Genomic DNA, 19,476 nt, shown 5'->3' with positions numbered 1-19,476 from the left:
TTATGGTAATGCTGCCTAAATCTCATTAGATCAGCACCTCTGACTCCATCTGCTTGGCTCTGCTCCAACAGAGTATCTGGAGACGCCCACTACAGCAGGGAGAGGTGATTGGTGCATTTAAAGCAGTGGGGATGTCTGATTGGTTCATTTAGAGCAGTGGGGTTGTCTGATTGGTTCGTGAAAAACTGTGTGTGTGTGTGTGTGTGTGTGTGTGTGTGTGTGTGTTTGTGTGTGTGTGATTGTTGTATGTATCAGTGTGTACAGTATGTGTGATTGGTGTATTTACCAGTGTGTGTGTGTCTGTGTGTGTGTGTGATTGGATTATATAGAGCAGTGTGTGTGTGTGTGTGTGTGTGTTTGTGTGTGTGGGATTGGTTCATGTAGATGAGTGTGTGTGTGTGTGTGTGTGTGTGTGTGTGTGTGTGTGTGGTCTGCTGTGTGATTGTCTAGGTATTGAAAGCAGTGTGGAATTGGTTCTGCTGCATCCATGTTCATTATCACAAATCACGCTGTGGTGGTGATTGATTGGTTATAGCTGTATGCTTCACAGTTGGTTCATTATCGCTGTGTGTTTGTCATTGGTTCATTTCAGCCGCATGTTATAATAGGCTCATAACAGCTTCGTGATCATAACTGCTGCAGGTTTTTCATTGGCTCGTAACAGTAGTGTGATTTGTGATTTGCTCATTACAGGATCTTCTCGCCCCCTCGGCCTGTGACAAGAGAGTGGATTATGCCGCGCTCGGGTTTCTTTATGTCGGCCATTACATGCGTGCCATGCAGGGACAGGGTTAATAGACAATGATGCACGTGCCTCACTGAACATCGTATCACCTACCCACCTTCATAAAACTTTCTCTCATACGCACACACACACAAACACATACAGTACACACACACACACACACACATACTGTACACACATACAGAGAGACACACACACACCTGCATGCGCACACACACACACACACACACACACACACACACACACACACACACACACACACACACACACACACAAACACAAACACACACATACACACTGACATGTATTTAACACAGAAACACATTTATGTAATGGAGCATCACCAGCTTTGCGCTTTAGCAGTAAATGTTGATTGTAGAAGGGACAGGTTTAATCTAACATGAATTAGGGCCGTTACTCTTGCTGTGTGCGGACCATCTAAGTGGCTGTTTAATGTGGTGGTAAAAAGGTATTGGTTTACTGGTAGTTAAGCAGGCGATGGGTTTTCCCTGATGGATTTCATGGGCCATTGCAAGTTCAGAGATCATTTCTTGTTCTGGTCATGTGACATGTTGCAGTCGGCTGATTGGTGGAGAAGGGTCAGTGGCTACAGTGTGGGGCTGCAGGGGGAGGAGAGAGACTTGCTTCTGTCAGATGACCTCTGGGCTGATCCAGCTCACTACACCTCGTAAATGCCAGCACCCTGGGAAGCACACACACACACAGACACACACAGACACACAGACACACAGACACACACACACACACACACACACGCACACATACATGCACATGCACACATGCACGTGTACGCAAATATAGACATGCATACGCTCACGCGCGCACACACACACACACACACACACACACACACACACACACACACACACACACACACACACACACACACCCACACACATGCACTCACACACACTCACACACACTCACACATGCACTCACACACACACACACACACACACACACACACCACATACACACTCTCTCTCACACACACACACACACACACACAGTCCCTCCCTGTTTGTGTTGTACAGCTGACTCTTTCAGGTGTGAGAGAATCTGGCTGTGCTGCTTTGCTGCAGTGATGCGTGTGAGTGGCCATGTTGGGGGCTGAGACTCTCCCCACAGGCCTCAGCACAGACAGAGCCCATGCAGCTCCACATGCAGCTCCACATCCAGCTCCACATCCAGCTCCACATGCAGCTCCACCTCCAGCTCCACATGCAGCTCCACATCCAGCTCCACATGCAGCTCCACAAGCAGCTCCACATCCAGCTCCACATCCAGCTCCACACCCAGCTCCACATCCAGCTCCACATGCAGCTCCACATGCAGCTCCACATCCAGCTCCACACCCAGCTCCACATGCAGCTCCACATCCAGCTCCACACCCAGCTCCACATGCAGCTCCACATCCAGCTCCACATGCAGCTCCACATCCAGCTCCACATGCAGCTCCACATCCAGCTCCACATGCAGCTCCACATCCAGCTCCACATGCAGCTCCACATCCAGCCTCTGCTTCAGGGTGGGGGGCTGGAAATACGCCCAGCGCTCTCTTTCTCAGCGCACTCTCTCTCTCTCTCTCTCTCTCTCTCTCTCTCTCTCTCTCTCTCTCTCTCTCTCTCTCTCTCTCTCTCTCTCTCTCTCTCTCTCTCGCTCCTCTCTCTCTCTCTCTCTCTTTCTCTCTCTCCCTTCCTTTCTCCAGCTGTGCCAGCAGGAAGCCATTTGCCAAAAGGAGCAGAGAGAGAGAGAGCAAGAGAGTGCAAAAGAGAGAGAGAGAGGGGGGAGAGAAAGAGAGAGAGAAAAGAGAGGGAGGGAGAGAGAGGGGGAGAAATAGAGGGAGAGAGAGAGATGGAGAGTGAGAGAGATGGAGAGAGAGAGGACTGAGGGGGTAGGGGATAAACAGCAGGATGGATGTTGCCAGGTAGAGGAGGAGGAGAGGTGCACAGCAGTCTGCTGAGGCAGAGAGAGAGAGAGAGAGAGGGGGAAGGAGAGAGCACATGAGAGAGGAGTGGGAGAGAGAATGTGATGGATAGGTAGAAAGGGAAAGAGAGAGAGGGAGAAGAGATTGAAGAAGGGATGAATTATAGAGAGAAAGGGAGAGGGAGACTGCGAGGGATGAAAAGAGACGAATGAGAGGAGCGGTGTGGCAGAAGAGGAGCGGTGGGCTGGTAGTGCAGTCCCACAGCACCATCGCACTCCCACTGGGATGCTGCACACCTGTGGGTACCAGGGGAACAGCACAAAGAGTTCCATCACCATAGCATAGTGACAACATGGGAAGAGACATAAGGCTCCATTTACACCGTAAAATAAACTGCATACTGTACGCACCTGTTTACACAGGGCATCTCGGAACGGCATAGTCTATTTAGAGCTTCACTGCAACACCTACAGAATAGAGAAGAGAGAGAACGACGGAGATATGGAGTGGGAGCAACGCAGAGAAGAGAGGGAGGAAGAGAGAGGAAGGAAGGAGGGAGGGAGGGAGGGAGGGAGGGAGGGAAGGAAAAGCGAAGGAGGAACAAAGGGAACGAGAGAGCCAGGGAGAAAAAGAGAGAGAGAATGTAATATTCAGGTGTGTAATGCACTCTGCTGTTGCTGTTGATCCCTCTGCAATTCCACTCCTCCAGATGGAAATGAACTTGTCTCCTAACTTAATTACTGAGGTGAGCGTTCCATATGTTCTCCGCTGCGCAGAACCGTAGCTAAGGTGCTAATGATCCCTTCTCGAGAACTTCTTCACTTCGAAATGAGGGTCAGCCAAGCACAAGCACATTGTGTATGATACTTTTTTTTTTTTCTTTTTCAACCAAAACAAAATATATGTGGTAATTACTGAACATTAGCTGTACAGTAACGATTTATAATTTAATAGTCTTTTGTTCGCATCAAGGAAAAGAAACATTTTCTCGGTAGGTAACGGCCCTATTTGCTGTGCCGTTGGCCGGTGCAATCAGTCTGAGTCAGTGCCCTGTGGTGCCGTTGGGTGCAGCGGAACGTTAATTGCACATAAAAACAACGTCGTGAATAAATGCCGCGCATCTTTATTTTCGAGCGTCTCGCGGTGTTGGTGTGCCCCTACTGAGGCCATTTAAAGTCCCGCTGTTCCGAGTCTATTAGTTTCTCGGGGAGCGGCGTGCGTCAGAGCATCACTCAGGAACAGAGTGTGACAAACGCTGCGTTACAGGATGTGCGTCTGTGTCTGATCACGCCACACACTCCAGAAACATGTTAAAGTTGAAGTTGACGCAAACGTAGCAGACACTTTTGTGCAACTCACACCAGCGGCTTCAGGAATCAAATCTGGTGGCAGTTATATTAAGAGGGCACTGGAGAAGCTGGTGGAACCTGGGAATGGAACCATCACCTGTTGTGTTTCTTCCCAATTCTTTCAACACTACGCCACCACTGCCCGTGCACATGCAGTGGCACTGCTCACACACACACACACACACACACACACACACACACACACACACACACACACACACACACACACACACACACACATACACACACACACACATACACACACACCCACACCCACATACACTCACACAGACACACACACCTACATAATTACCCTCCACCTGTCCTCAGACACCATCTGAAAGTGGTGCTCTGGAGGGAGGAAAAAACACATGCAGTCATTCGTCATCTCAGGAGGGCACTGGAACACGTGTTCCGAGTTTCTCCGCTCGCCGTGTTTACATGGCTTTGGTTTGATAAATCTGGGAACGTTTAGCCCTCACGAGAAATATGGCTTCAAAAAATATATATATAGTTACTCTTGGGACGATTTATCATCTTTGCTGCACATATGCACAAATGTACAAGCACACACACACACACACACACACACACACACACACACACACACACAGAGAGAGAGAAGAGAACGTTCAAAACGAACATTTTCATGTTGCTGTTAATATGCTGATGAGGTTAAATTGCCGTTTTAGTGCATTACATTAGCATTAGCATTCCCCCATTCTCCTCCCCCTCCCCTCTAGAGTCTACAGGCTGCATAGTGCCATTCATTACCGGGCCCCTTGTGTGAGGCAGTTTGACGCACCAACTGTGTGATTTTAACACCGCTATCCCCGTGCTGATTGAGCTACAACTTTAACATCAATCACAGAGGAGCTAACGAGATCCCTGACAGTTGTGCTTTTTTCCCCTCCACTAATGCAATTTTCCACTTCTCTTGCTCGTTTTCAACACTCTCTGAATGGCACAAGCACACACGCACTCTCTCTCTCTCTCTTTCCTTCTCTTTCTCTCATTCTATGTCTCTCTCCTTCTCTTTCTCTCTCTCTCTCACTCTCTCTGTCTCTCTTTTTCTTTCTCTCTCTTTCTCTTTTTCTTTCTCTTTTTCTATCCCTCTATCTCTTTCTCTCTCTCTCTCTCTCTCTCTCTCTCTCTCTCTCTCTCTCTCTCTCTGAATGGCAACTCTAGTACCCAAATGCAGATAATGTAGGGGCTTCTGCTCAGTGGGCAGTGAGCATGCCTGAGCTAAGTGTCTGCTGTGACATTATGTATAGAAGCCAATAGAGACCGCTGACTCAACTGGAGGCCACTGGTCACAGTAGGGAATAATGATATGTGTGTGTAATGTGGTTGGAAAGGCTGTTATCCGGCCACACAAGGGGACTGTTCACTCGTTATCCGGTCACACAAGGTGCCTGTTCACTCGTTACTATGTGAGTGTGTGTGTGTGTGTGTGTGTGTGTGTGTGTGTGTATGCATGTGTGTGTTGCCCGCAGAGCAGAGATAAGTGAAGTTCCTTGAACATGAGCACAACAGAGCATGAGCATGTCTCAGACTGTAATTCCTTCCCATTTGTAGACATGCACACACATGCGCGTGCGCACACACACACACACACACACACACACACACACACACACACACAGAGACACACACACACACACACACACACACAGACACAGACACACACACACACACACACACACACACACACACACACACACAGACACACACACACAGACACACAGACACACACACACACACACAGACACACACACACTCACACACACACACACACACACACACACACACACACACACACACACACACACACACACACACACACACACACACACGAGCCCTGGCTCCAGATGCGTATTGCCATTTCAGTAGAGCTATACTGTACAGCCTTAATCCCGGTGCCTGGCCGTAATAATCAGGTGTGCACTGCTGGCCCGGTGGAGCTGAGCGGTGGCTGTTAAATCAGGGGTGAGTGTGCTGGAGTGAACGCACACACACACACACACACACACACACACACACACACACACACACACAGGGGTGAGAGTGCTGGAGTGAACGAGCTCCCTGAGCCACTCACTTCAGCAGCGCAGACGCTCACACCGGAGAGGAAGAGAAGCGGACAGTGAGAACACATCCATTAGTTCGGCTCCACGCTTCTGTTCCTTGAGCAAACTCGCTGGCTCGAGTGTTTGTGTGTGTATGTGTGCGATGGTTCTCTCTACTCTGCTCTGCGCGGCGGCTGGAGAGCTCCGAGTGGTTTTCACTTTGGCTCTGCCACTTCGGGGGGGGGGGGGGTACAGTACAGTACTCCTGCTTGTCGTACTGTACTGTAGCAGCCATGCAGGTGATAAGGGCTTTGCACACATGACGATTCTGTATCTGTCTTTTTCTCACTCACCACCGTCTCCATTCATCCTTCTCTCTCTCTCTCTCTCTCTCTGCCTCCCAATACCCACTCGTGTGTCTTTCAGTCTACTTTTTTCTTTCTTGTGTCTCACTATACATCTCTCTACTTCTGCCACACTTACCTTTCCTTCTCCTCTCTCTCTCTCTCTCTCTCTCTCTCTCTCTCTCTCTCTCTCTCTCTCTCTCTCTCTCTCTCTCTCTCTCTCGCTGATGTGTTCCTGATGTTCCTTTTCTATGGTGTATGGTGTCCTTTGCTATCTCAGGGTAGGGCCTTCTTACTGTAGAAGCCCTTGTGATGGTTCAATACAGAGGTTTTGATCATCTATCTCTCCCCCTCTTTCCCTTTCTCTCTCCCTTCTACCCTCTCTCTCCATAGCTGCCATCCTAGATGACCCGATGGAGTGCAGTCGTGGTGAGCGTCTAGCGATCACTCTGGCCAAGGAGCAGATCAACAGGTCCAGCAACCGCTCTACCACTGGCAAGTTGGAGGTGGACATCTTTGAGCTGCTGAGAGACAGCGAATACGAGACGGGAGAGACTAGTAAGTGTGCATGTGTGTGTGTGTGTGTGTGTGTGTGTATTTGTGCATGCACGTGTGTGTGTATGTACGTACAGTGTGTTTGCAGGTAATGGTGAAGGTGTCATGAGCGTTACAGTAAACACCTGGGATTTAGCAGAAGGTCTGAGTGTGAAGAACACAATAACGATGCACAGTGAATTCCCCAGCCCTGCTAGCATAGTTCTCTCTGGGAGGCTGATCTATGGCATAGGGCTTCCCTAGGAATGGCCTTAGAACACAATGGCAAATAAGGGAATTGCAAATAGATTATTACGCTGCATTGAGGCAGGCAAGACCAATAAGATGTGCTGTCACACTTGAGTTAGATCACAGTCTCTTGAGTATGTGTTTCTGCGTGTGTGTGTGTGTGTGTGTGTGTGTGTCTTTGTGCCAGGAAGATGGTGCTTGTTTCCTTGGTTACTGTTAAGATGGACTACGAGACTTGCCATTGTTATTAACACACAACCCCCGCCCCCCACCCCCCAGCACACACACACACACACACACACACACACACACACACACACACACACACACATATGCAGGAAGACCTTTATTTGTTGTTTTTACTGTGCATGTGTAACCTAATCATTCGTAGAATGATTGCCATATACTTCTAAAGATCACTGGGACCAGAAGGCCTGTCCTATACGCGTCCCATCAGAACGTGTCCTGAGGCTTCTGTGACGTGCGATCATTGGACGGCCCCTCCAGTGTTGCTACTAATAGCGCTGGAACACTCTCCTCTAACCCTCCCTCCCTCCCTTGCTCGCTCGCCTGCTCCGCAGAGGACACATTCAGCCCAATAGGACGGCTCCGAATTGACGTCACAACACTTGACGCATGAGACTGGCTGGGATGGCATTGCAAACGGACAAACATTTCACGCTGGAGGAAAGTGATAAGAAAGATGACTCTTCGCATCACTATAAAAAGCTAGAGAACACTTTTTGTGATTTAAATTTGACTGCCATCTCCTTGAAGGTAGTCACCAATTATTTTAGAACTTTTAGATTGCACCAACTGTGTAAACATTCACACTCCTTTGATATCTGTTTATGTATGCCACGTCTTTTGATCCATCTTTTTGACTTTTCTTTTTGTTCTGCCTGTCCTCGCAAACTTTATGAATTTGGTCCCGTTTGGCACACAATCAGCATCATTTGAATGGAGTCTGATTTGCGTATTTTCCATGCACAATGTTTTGCTACCAGAATAGAACACTAATAACTCAAGTTAAGTTTCAGAAAATAGTTGCAGTCATGGGGTGGGGTGAGACACTAAATATTACCGGGAGATTTCAAGCTCCTGAACTTTTTTTGCCATAATAAAACACGAATAAGTCAAGTGAAGTTGTCGAAAACAGTTCCAGTCACAGCAAGACCAAACCAGCAAATGTTCATCTGCAATTCATCTCTGTGGTGGATCAAGACCAGGCCATTGCTCGCTGATGTCCCTGACTATCGTCACGACCACCGGGCTCAAGGTAGCCGTAACATTAAGGATGGGGACCACACTGTAGCTAAAGGTTTAAATATAAGATATTTTATTATAACATTAAAAGGGTAAAGTCAGTATATGATAAAGAAAAGTGTAATGCAAAGTGTCTAGGGGTGATCAAACAAAGAGTGTAAAACGCGACGTCGGTGTGAAGCGCTGACGGGCTGAGGCTCTCCCCAGTGGAGCAGCCATGGAGTGCAGAGAGCAGAGCCAAGCCAAGAGAGGAGAAGAGAGAGCGCGTCCATTCCTCCAGGTGATCTTATAGCACCACCCATTAGTCCAACCACCAATGGGCCCACTCCTTGCTCTGCAACTAATAAAGCACAGATAAAGGGGCAGAGCCCACACAGGCATTAGAAATGGAGGGTGCAACCCCAGGACTGACCAGCAGGGTCTTAACACTATTTTTAGAGAGACAAGCCACTCTCCTCTATCAGTAATCTTGACAGCTTCTCCTCTCTTGGGCCTTATTCTTTTCAAATAGCACTTGGGACATGGAACCGTGTTTGATCTTGGCAGGGACTCATGGAGTTGTTCTCTGTTTCCCTCAGAGGGCTGAAGTCACATTGACAGCCACCAGGACTAGGATAGAGGAGAGAAACCAGTCATGAATGTACTGTAGATCTTCCTTTCACAAGAGGTCAACTTTCTCAGTCTCTTCCCCTCCCTCTCTCTCTCTCCCTCTCTATCTTTTTCTCTCTCTCTTTCTCTCTTTCTCTCTCTCCCTCTCTATCTTTTTCTCTCTCTCTTTCTCTCTCTCTCTCTCCCTCTCTCTCTCTCTCTCTCTCTCTCTCTCTCTCTCTCTCTCTCTCTCTCTCTCTCTCTCTCTCTCTCTCTCTCTCTCTCTAGTTGGTAGCGTTGTGACATCCTCATTCCTAGCGAGCACTAATGCCATTGAGCAGAGCTGAGCTGTGATTGGATTAGAGCCGGATGAGGCGTGACTGGATTAGCCCGAGTGGCGCTCTCAGACAGAGATGACCGTTCTGCAATGGAACCCCATGCCGCTACTCTCTCCCTACCTGATCAGTTAGACAGGGGAGCCTGTGCAGAACCAGGGCCTCCCAGCACTCATCCTGAGCAGATAGAACCGGGCAACCCATTGGAGAACCGGTGCAGAACCCAAGACTCTACACCCCTAGTAGAGCACTAGACCAGTGTTGTATTATGATCCAACTCCATCACTAGAATATACATTCAGTCAAGGTGGCAGCTCACTGTTGTAGACTTAGTTATGACGAGGGCCCTGTTCTTGTTAGATCTGGCCGTGGTGGGAAGGGTTGATTTTAGAGTTATGACTAGGGCCCTGTGTTCTAGGTAGATCTGGCTGTGGTGGGAAGGGTTGATTTTAGAGTTGCTGTATGACAAGGGCCCTGTTCTTGTTAGATCTGGCTGTGGTGGGAAGGGTTGATTTTAGAGTTATGACTAGGGCCCTGTGTTCTTGGTAGATCTGGCTGTGGTGGGAAGGGTTGATTTTAGAGTTATGACTAGGGCCCTGTGTTCTTGGTAGATCTGGCTGTGGTGGGAAGGGTTGATTTTAGAGTTATGACTAGGGCCCTGTGTTCTTGGTAGATCTGGCTGTGGTGGGAAGGGTTGATTTTAGAGTTATGACTAGGGCCCTGTGTTCTTGGTAGATCTGGCTGTGGTGGGAAGGGTTGATTTTAGAGTTATGACTAGGGCCCTGTGTTCTTGGTAGATCTGGCTGTGGTGGGAAGGGTTGATTTTAGAGTTATGACTAGGGCCCTGTGTTCTTGGTAGATCTGGCTGTGGTGGGAAGGGTTGATTTTAGAGCATGTAGCAGAAGGAGCAGAGGTGCAGTGCAGGTAAATCTGTCTGATTGAGTTTTCCTCCATGCTGCTTAAGTTTCCTCAGAATGATTTCACGCTGTTCCTTTCCAACACACCCGCTTGGTTACCATAGAGACCTCGCTGGCTACCGCAAAAACACACACACACACACACACACACACACACACACACTCACACACAGGCTTAATCCCGTGGCTGCCTAATTCAGTTAAGTCAGCCGAATAGGGGCAAATGTGTCTCACATCTCTCAGTCACCAGGGTGTATGCGGTGCCTGTGTATGCCTGTGTGTGTGTGTGTGTGTGTGTGTGTGTGTGTGTGTGTGTGTGTGTGTGTGTGTGTGTGTGTGTGTGTGTGTGTGTGTGTGTGTGTGTGTGTGTGACTGTATATACATGATTTTGCCAGTTCGTGTGTGTGTGTGTGTGTGTTCAGGGGCTTGTCTGTTGATGATTAAGGGATTGCTTATTAATCATTTGATTCACTGCTCCCATATTTTCCCTTCGCTGTCGGTGGATTCTGGTGATTTGCACCAGTAGCTTTTAAATTGCCCCCCTCCTCCTGCCCCTCCACCTCATAACTTTACCTCATAACCTACTTTACCTCATACTCCCCCCCCCCCCCCCCCCACACACACACACACACATACACACACACACACACACACACACACACTCACACACACATACACTCAATCCCCTCAAAGAAAGACCCTCCATCTTCCCTCCCTCCCTCACACGCCCCCACACCCCCCTTGGCCTACAATCTTAATTAAGGCCCAGGATTAAAACCCACCTGAAATTACATTTTGTTCTTTGGCAGGAAGATTAGTGTCCGGGCCCGAGAGAACCCCGGGGGAACCGAGGAAAGCACAACGGTTCCCCCCGCTCCCCCCTCTGTTTTATTCGTCTCCACTGACCCATTTACCCCAGTGTGCCTACAACAATAAAGCAAGCTATGACTCAAGCAGGGCGCCACTACTGCGGCTAGCACCGCTAGCCTATACCTTACGACTGTTGTTACTGGTGTTACACAACATGTTTCTTCCAAAAAAAAAGATGAACTTGCTATAAAATACAGCTGTTTTTGTTGCCTTCACTGCAGCTTGTTTTGCTGTTAGCACCAGTGCTATTTACAGAGCTGCTGTTGCTACAACTGTGAGAACAATTACCACCACCATAGCTGTTATATAGCTGCTACGGCGACAGAATGTGTGAATGTGATAACTTTAATTTCTTCTTTTACAGGCTGTTATTACCTGAAACGTGGTTATAATTGGGGTTAACTCTAGCCATCGGTCTCTCTTTTTGTCTTACCACCTCCTCAAAAACACACACGCACACACACACACACACACACACACACACACACACACACACACACACACACACACACACACACACATACACACACACACACACACACACACACACACACACACACACACACACACACACACACACACACACACACCCTGAGGAAAGATGTAGTAAGTTTTTAATGATGTATATTCTCATGCATGCTCTATGTGCTTTTAGGGTGCTGTAATGGAAAGGTCTAAATGCTGATTCAATAAAATCTCTCTCTCTCTCTCTCTCTCTCTCTCCCTCTCTTCTCAGTGTGCCAGATCCTATCCAAAGGGGTCGTGGCAGTACTGGGTCCCTCGGCCAGCCCTGCTTCCAACTCCATCATCAGCAATATCTGTGGAGAGAAAGAGGTGAGAACTGGACAGCCCTCCCTGTGGTGCGCTAGCTCTGCCAAACGCCTCAGTAGCAACAAGGCTATCAGGCCAACAGGCCACTCTGCCCGCTAGCAGTTAGCCTGACCGCACAATGTTCGGCCATCTTTTAGCACATGGGTGACGGCCCTTTTGGGAGCGTACTGAAATGTAGCTGGGATAATAATTTGGATGTAATTTTCACAAAGCGCACTGTTCAAGGCAGATAAAGCACAGCAGGTTTATTTCAGTAAAAAATATATATATTATACAAATATTATGACTTTCATTTCCAAGGGTCACTAGCTCTGAAATAGAAGTGCCTTTTAAATCGCATAACAGGATTGCGAGGCTTTGATCAGTATTAATTCTCACTGAAATTGACTTGCACCTGCTAGATCTTCACAAGGGAGAATTCTCTGAGAGAGCTCAGAGGATTTAAAATGTTTTGAATTATGAATGAAAGAGTGCCGTCTCGGTCTTGAATGTTTGATAAACCTCATGTCTGACAGGATGGAATGATGTTGTAGTATTAATTCTTTATGCAAGAGAATATTGCACAAATGCCCATTCTACATCTTTCTCTACATCGAGCTCTACATACTAAATGACCATCCACACGGCTCTTAATATATTGTCCACCGTCTACCGAATGACCTTGTGGGGCCCTGGAGACAGTTCCATTTCTCACTGTTTTCCATCAGTCCATCAGATCATTGTGTGCTCATCGGTATGTGGTGAAGCAAATTAGTAATGTGTCCTCTAGCAGCTTTACCTGCAGCAAGCGGACAGATGAGTGAGCATCTCTGTTGATAGCTATATAATTCACAATCAATCACGAGCGGCTCTTAAAGTGGCTTGTTGTGCATCCATATTCATAACCCTGAGTTATAAATAACCACTTGGGTCACATATCACGGCGTTGTATAATAAAATTTTAAAGCGCTCGGTCAATGATAGCGCATCCACATGAATATTTATCAGGCCTGTGTGAATGTTTATCTCGACTGGAGGGAGAAGAGTTTCATTACGAGTTTTTAAGAGGCATCAGTCTCTGCAGTCACAGGGGGTGGCACTCTAGCGCGGATCCGGCTCTGATCTGGCCCTGGTCTGGCCCTGATCCGGCTCTCATCCGAGCTACACAAACTAGGGCCCCGTGCAGCCCAGAATTAGCAGCTGAGTAAATGAGCTCTCTGAGCAGAGGGTTTTAACAGGCAGGTAGGAGATCAGTCTTGATGACGAAGCCGGGTCACCTTAGAGCTCAGACAGAGAGTCTAAAGGCAGGGAGTGGAGGTATTTCTGTCTGATTTTCTTATCCTCAGAGGGGTGGTGGTGGTGTGACGGATATCTGGACGGTCTCTGTCTTTGGGAAAAGGTTACCGTATCTCCTCATTAGCCTGAAGGTCAGGGAGGTGCGGGCATATGGACAGTCCAAATCAGTAGAAGTCATGAGGGAGGAGATGGAGGAGGCTAGTGTAAGTGCCTCAGCATAGCCTATTACTGGGGAAGTTGCATGTGTATCTTTATTTCTTTTGCATAGCCTATTACTGGGGTTTTTGATTGATTGATTGATTGATTGATTGATTCTTTATTGAACAATATCATGTGTTCAAAAGGATATAAAAAACACAATAAAGCCCAAAGGCTTGTTTCCATTGTGGTCCTTAGGATGGAAGGGGGGAAGTTGCATAGATGTGTATTTTATTTTTGCATAGCTTGTTACTTGGGAAGTGCATCTGTATCTTTAGCCCGTTAGCATAGCTTATTACTGGGAGAGTTGTGTTTTTATCTTTTTATCCTCATCATGCATATTATGCATAGCACTTACACATGCAGCTGTTCAGATGCCAGAGGTGTATTGACACACCAGTGCTGCACCGTGGCCAGGAAATAGCTCTGACACATCATGCGACACGTTCACAGCACCATTGAGATGAAAGCCTCGTTATCACAGCACACACACACACACACACACACACACAGCACACAGCTACTGTACACAGCACACACGCAACTGCACATTCACACAATGCAATCGCTTGGTCTGCTGTGCCAAGGGGATATGAGGGAGGCATTAATGCAGTAGAGTAGCATGAACTGTAACCGCAGCACTGCTGGGAATTAGCACTTTCTAGCTGAACCACACCATGGAGAAGGGAGGGGGGGAGGGCCAGGTCTTACCTTGCTAAACGGTCTGACATACATTAAAGTGCCATTACAAAGCTTTGTTTCCTCTGTTAGGTCCACAGTAATGCAGTGCAGCATATACAGCAGGGATGCCGAACTGTACGCCGAGCTTTCTAGATTGACGGTGGCAATAGCATATATCACGTTGTAGTAACATGTGTAATTACATTGTAATAAACGGTTTATATGGCCATATCTCTGCGAGTGCTGGGCATTTTCACACAATCACACAGAAAATATGATTATAGAATTTGATTCCCTCCAGTTCCACCAGATAATTGTGATAGCATCTGCTGTGTCGGATAATGATGATGATAATGGTGATGTGACTAATTAGACAATTGAGAGCCATTTTTTCGTATTCCCAGAAGGACTTTCACTTAGCCATGCTCTTCAGAAAAGTAAAATGGAAAAAGAAAACTTAGGAACTTTCTTGAGAAGTTAATGAGAGAGAGAGACAGAGAGAGGGAGAGAGAGAGAGAGAGAGAGAGGGAGATAGAGAGACAGTTTGTGTATGTGTGTCTGTGTCTGTGTGTGCATATGTGTGTGTGTGTGTGTGCGTGTGTGTGTGTGTGTGTGTGTGTGTGTGTGTGCATATGAGCATGTGTGTGTGTGTGTGTGTGCATATGAGCATGTGTGTGTGTGTGTGTGTGTGTGTGTGTGTGTGTGTGTGTGTGTGTGTGTGTGTGTGTGTGTGTGTGTGTTTGTGTGTGTGTGTGCCCATTAAGGACCATGTCATTTCATCATGGAGCTGTCCCCTCAGTATTTGGTGATTGCATCTCTGTGTGTAATTTTTCTGAGAGCACACAAACACCACTGTGCCTCCTGCCAGTCCAGTAACCACGACAACAGGGGCCCGCTACTGATAGGCAATCGTCTAATCAGGCCTGCCATCACCAATCCATCACTAGAAGCTCTGGGCCTGTTTAGATACCTACAGGAGAGATGAGACCTGGTGTCATGCAATATGCCACTTCACTAATGGCAAACTCGGAGGTGCTATTTCCTTTCTCCCAAACGGCTCTGACCGTTCCGTATACTCTGAATGAGACCGGGACAGTTTACGCACCTAGATTGAACTGTATAATCTCGCAGACATAGCATGGCTCTATTGTATACGTTACATTGTAGTTTCACATCCTTGCTAAGAAGCCGTATCCAGCGTAATCCTTGGGATTTAAAGACTACAGAAAAAGAGGGGATGCAGTGAAAAGCCAACCGATTATGCATGTATAATCTGACTCGATTAGCCCCTGCTTAGTGCGGTCATACAGCCGAATCTCATCTTCTTTTATGTATCTAAGCATGCACACACACACACACACACACACACACACACACTTGCACACTCACACACAAAGCAAGATAGAGAGAGAGAGAGCAAGAGAGAAAGTGAGAAAAAGCAAGACAGAGACTTGAGAATTGAGAATTGAGAGATGGAGAGCACGCTAGTGAATAGGAAGCATTGTGCTATGCACCATACTGTACTGGGTGCTGACAAGGCAAGCCATCCAGATGGATGAAATTAAATCTCTCCAGCCTTCTCAGTCCGACTGTCTGCGCTCTACGCCCGCTCCTTTCACCGGCCTCGTCCAGTTCCCCCCCCCCTCCCCCCCGCTGCCTCTAGTTCATTAGTATGATTTAACCAGCGCAGCACGGCTCCACCGCTGCTGTTCATTTGGGCTTTATTAGGGCCAATTGATTTATCAACAGGCAGACTGATTAAGAGCTCTGACACATGTCATCACTGCGGGCCGGACTGACGTGTTGCCAAGGGACAGGACAGAGCAGATCAATCGCAACCTTAATCGTGTTTGTCAGAACATTGTCCGGTTGTTGTCATGTGTCAACAAGAAGTCAGTTGAGGAAAACAACGCTGCGCGATATTGTTAAAGCAATGAAGGAACATGGTGATTAGTTCAAGTGCTTGTTTGGGGAAAGTGAATAACATTTGATGGTTACTATAAGACCAGATGATATAGTGACTGAACAGCGCACGGTTTCATCTTAGCCTGTATGTCTGTGAGGGCCTTATTTTCCCCCGGGAGGAAAAACTGAAACTTCAATTCAGATAGAACAAAGACTTTCTGCCCATCCCTCTCTCTCTCTCTCTCTCTCTCTCTCTCTGTCTCTCTCTCTCCTTCTCCTCTCCTCTCCCTCCATTGTCATTTGTTCAAAAGGAGCAGCAATACTTTAACCCGGCGTGTGTATTAAGGAGGACAGCAGATTGTTTCTCTTTTAAAATAATTGATGAGCTGCTTTGAGAGGTGACTCAGGCGAAAAGCCACATGTTTTGATACAATAAAAATTGATCAGCTGCACTCCCTTCCTGGCTCTTTCATTTAGGGAGCCGCTGCGAAGCAATTTCAGCCCCAGTCGATGCCTAATTCAGAACAGGGTCGCATTTGTGCCAACCATCTATCTTACAGAGTAGAACACGACACTGCTGTGTGTTTGACATCGTGCATAGTTATTCTTACCTCATACTGAACATAGAGTTTTACTCTGTGTGTGTGTGTGTGTGTGTGTGTGTGTGTGTGTGTGTGTGTGTGTGTGTGTGTGTGTGTGTGTGTGTGTGTGTGTGTGAACTGAACAGCAGGTTCCTCTTTGAACTTGGCTGGCATGGAGAAGTCCTCAGGACAAGAAAACAACACCAGAGCCCTGCTGAGAGAGAGAGAGAGAGGAGAGAGGAAGAGTTAGACAGAGAGAGAGAGAGTGAGAGGAAGAGTTAAACAGAGAGAGAGAGTGAGAGGAAGAGTTAAACAGAGAGAGAGAGAGGGAGAGAGAGAGAGAGGAAGAGTTAGACAGAGAGAGACAGAGAGAGAGAGAGGAAGAGTTAGACAGAGAGAGACAGAGAGAGAGAGAGAGAGAGAGAGAGAGAGAGAGAGGGTTTTTTGTATGGTGAGACTCTATGCCGCCATGCAGGATCTCAAGCAGGCTGCTTGTCCACAAAGGTAGGATGAGCACAATCAGTAGATGCAGTGCCTGCATACTGTGCAAGAGTTTGATAGTTCTTGAGAACCGATCTTAACTAAATAAAACGGCCAGGATGATAATCTGTCTTTAGTCTTGGTGATAGTAAGGATGGCATTTCCACAGATGGAATTGGGGAAGGTTAAGTCACAGCACCTGCCAAGTCACATACACCTGTTGGCATCTTGATCACCTTTGAGAGTCAGGTGAATTATCTATTCAACTCAACTGAATAGAGCTGAATTGTATTATTGAATTAGGAACTTTCTTAAGAAATGAATGTGAGAGAGAGAGAGTGTGTGTGTGTGTGTGTGTGTGTGTTGGGGGAGGGGGGGGGGCATTGGGAATAAAGTGGACCATAGCAAACACTGAATGGCCTCAAACTTTACAAGAAAGGACTGAAATTTCCATTTGGTATACAATAGGGTGTAGGCCTACATGTGCGTGACCATTTGTTTATCTGTGTATGCACTTTGTTCTGTGGTGCAGTCTCGGCAGTTTCTGCAGGGATAGATTGACAGTGGCAGTGATGAATACGACATACTCAGCAGCACCTGGCCTCTTATTGAATGTCTCCGATGTCAAATTTCTTCGTCTTGCAGATGATTTGGTTCCGCTGTCTCCATCAAAAGAGAGCCTACAGCAATACCCACGTCTTAACACGTTATTTTAGACCTTGGTCCTGGCTATCAACCCACAAGAAAACAAATTTCAGAAAAATCCAGGTGTCAGAGAAAGAAATTCGCCTTTGGTGCAAATGCAATCACACAAGCAAAAAAAGAAATAACATACCTTGGCTAAAAATCAGCTCAACTGGCCATTTCAACTTGACCATGATCTTTACAGATAAAGAAAGAAGGGCTTTCTATGCCGTCAGAAAACCCATCCAATTTGACATGCCCATTTGAATCCGGCTCAAAAATATTCGGAACAGTTATCGAACCAAATGTATCATGCAGCAGGTAAGTGAGTCCTCTTAAATGCAATGGACTTGAAAAATGGGACAAACGTTGCATGTATAGTAGTGTGTTATACTATGCTCAGATATAGAGAACCACACTTAACAATGGATGCAGGGCTAAATTATGATCAAATCCAATTTAAACAAAAATAAAATAAAATAAATCAAAACAAGTTACCCAACTCCTATTGTAAAATCTTGTAAAAACAAGCCTCATCATCCATCTGGTCTTGAGGCTCACACAAGCTGAAAAGGTTATAACCCAGATACAACATCTAATTGCCAGCCATGCCACCCTTGCCCACACATCACTATAAAAAATGTCTAGAATTCTAGAATCTAAGTGAGAAAAATGCAAATCAAGTGAATATATTCATCTGTCACTTTTGTTTTTGTTTGTTTAGTTTACCTTGTACAGTAAGTGAAAATCTTATTATTATATTATATTATAAGTATTATTAGCACAAAACAAAATCCTCTCACTTGCAAGATTTGCCAATAACAAGATGTTGACTTATAACAAGCACATGTCTAAAAATATCTTCGCTTTTGTGATAAGCATAGAAAAATAAGCATATATTCCCTTGATTTAAGGTTATTTATCTCACTCAGATTCTAGAATTCTAGGATTTGCTGCAGTGAACGCACCCTAACCAAATTATAATGCCTAAAATACACACACGTACACACACACACACACACACACACACACACTCACACACACACACACACACACACACACACACACACACACACACACACACACACACACACACATATACACACACACACACGCACATACACACACACACACACAGCCATCACATGCATGTCGCTTGGTCTTTGTTTACTTTCTGTTATATACAACAAACTTGTATAATTAGAAATGATTTGGCAATAGAACATGTAGTTTTGTCATGCCTGTAATGCCCTGTTGAATTGAATTGAGCTGAAAGAAAGAACGAGAGAGCGAGAGAGTGAAAAAAACGGAGAGAGGGAGGAAGAGAAACAGTGAGTAGGACAGATAGATAGGCAGGCGGAGCGATGCATAAACATGCTCTGCCACTCATCTCCCTCTCTCTATGCTGGAGGACATTAATATGAAAATGGCTTCTATTCACTCCCTCATTCATGTGCAGATGCTCCAATCCCATTTGCACCACTCTAACGCCTCACTGCCAGGGCCTCAGCAAGGGTGGGTGGCCAGTGGCAGCAGATAAATTAGTCACACATAAATATTGCATGAGTCCCACACACACTCTGTATACAAACGCATTTCGTCAAATCGAGGTGTGAAGATGAGTTTG

At 46.6% G+C, this 19,476-nt stretch overlaps 1 protein-coding gene across 1 annotated transcript in view; it reads left to right on the top strand.

Annotated features, from left to right (window-relative positions):
• grik4 (glutamate receptor, ionotropic, kainate 4) overlaps positions 1-19,476 on the top strand; it is a 150,038-nt gene that overhangs the window by 22,838 nt on the left and 107,724 nt on the right. The window contains 2 exon segments of the mRNA XM_062520910.1: positions 6,849-7,013; positions 11,951-12,048. Coding sequence (XP_062376894.1) covers positions 6,849-7,013; positions 11,951-12,048 — 263 coding nt within the window.

Source organism: Sardina pilchardus, chromosome 19, assembly GCF_963854185.1.
Source record: "Sardina pilchardus chromosome 19, fSarPil1.1, whole genome shotgun sequence".
NCBI classification, from domain to species: Eukaryota; Metazoa; Chordata; class Actinopteri; order Clupeiformes; family Clupeidae; genus Sardina; species Sardina pilchardus.
The sequence above is the reverse complement of the archived record's forward strand: the minus strand, read 5'-3'. Positions and strand labels throughout refer to the sequence as shown.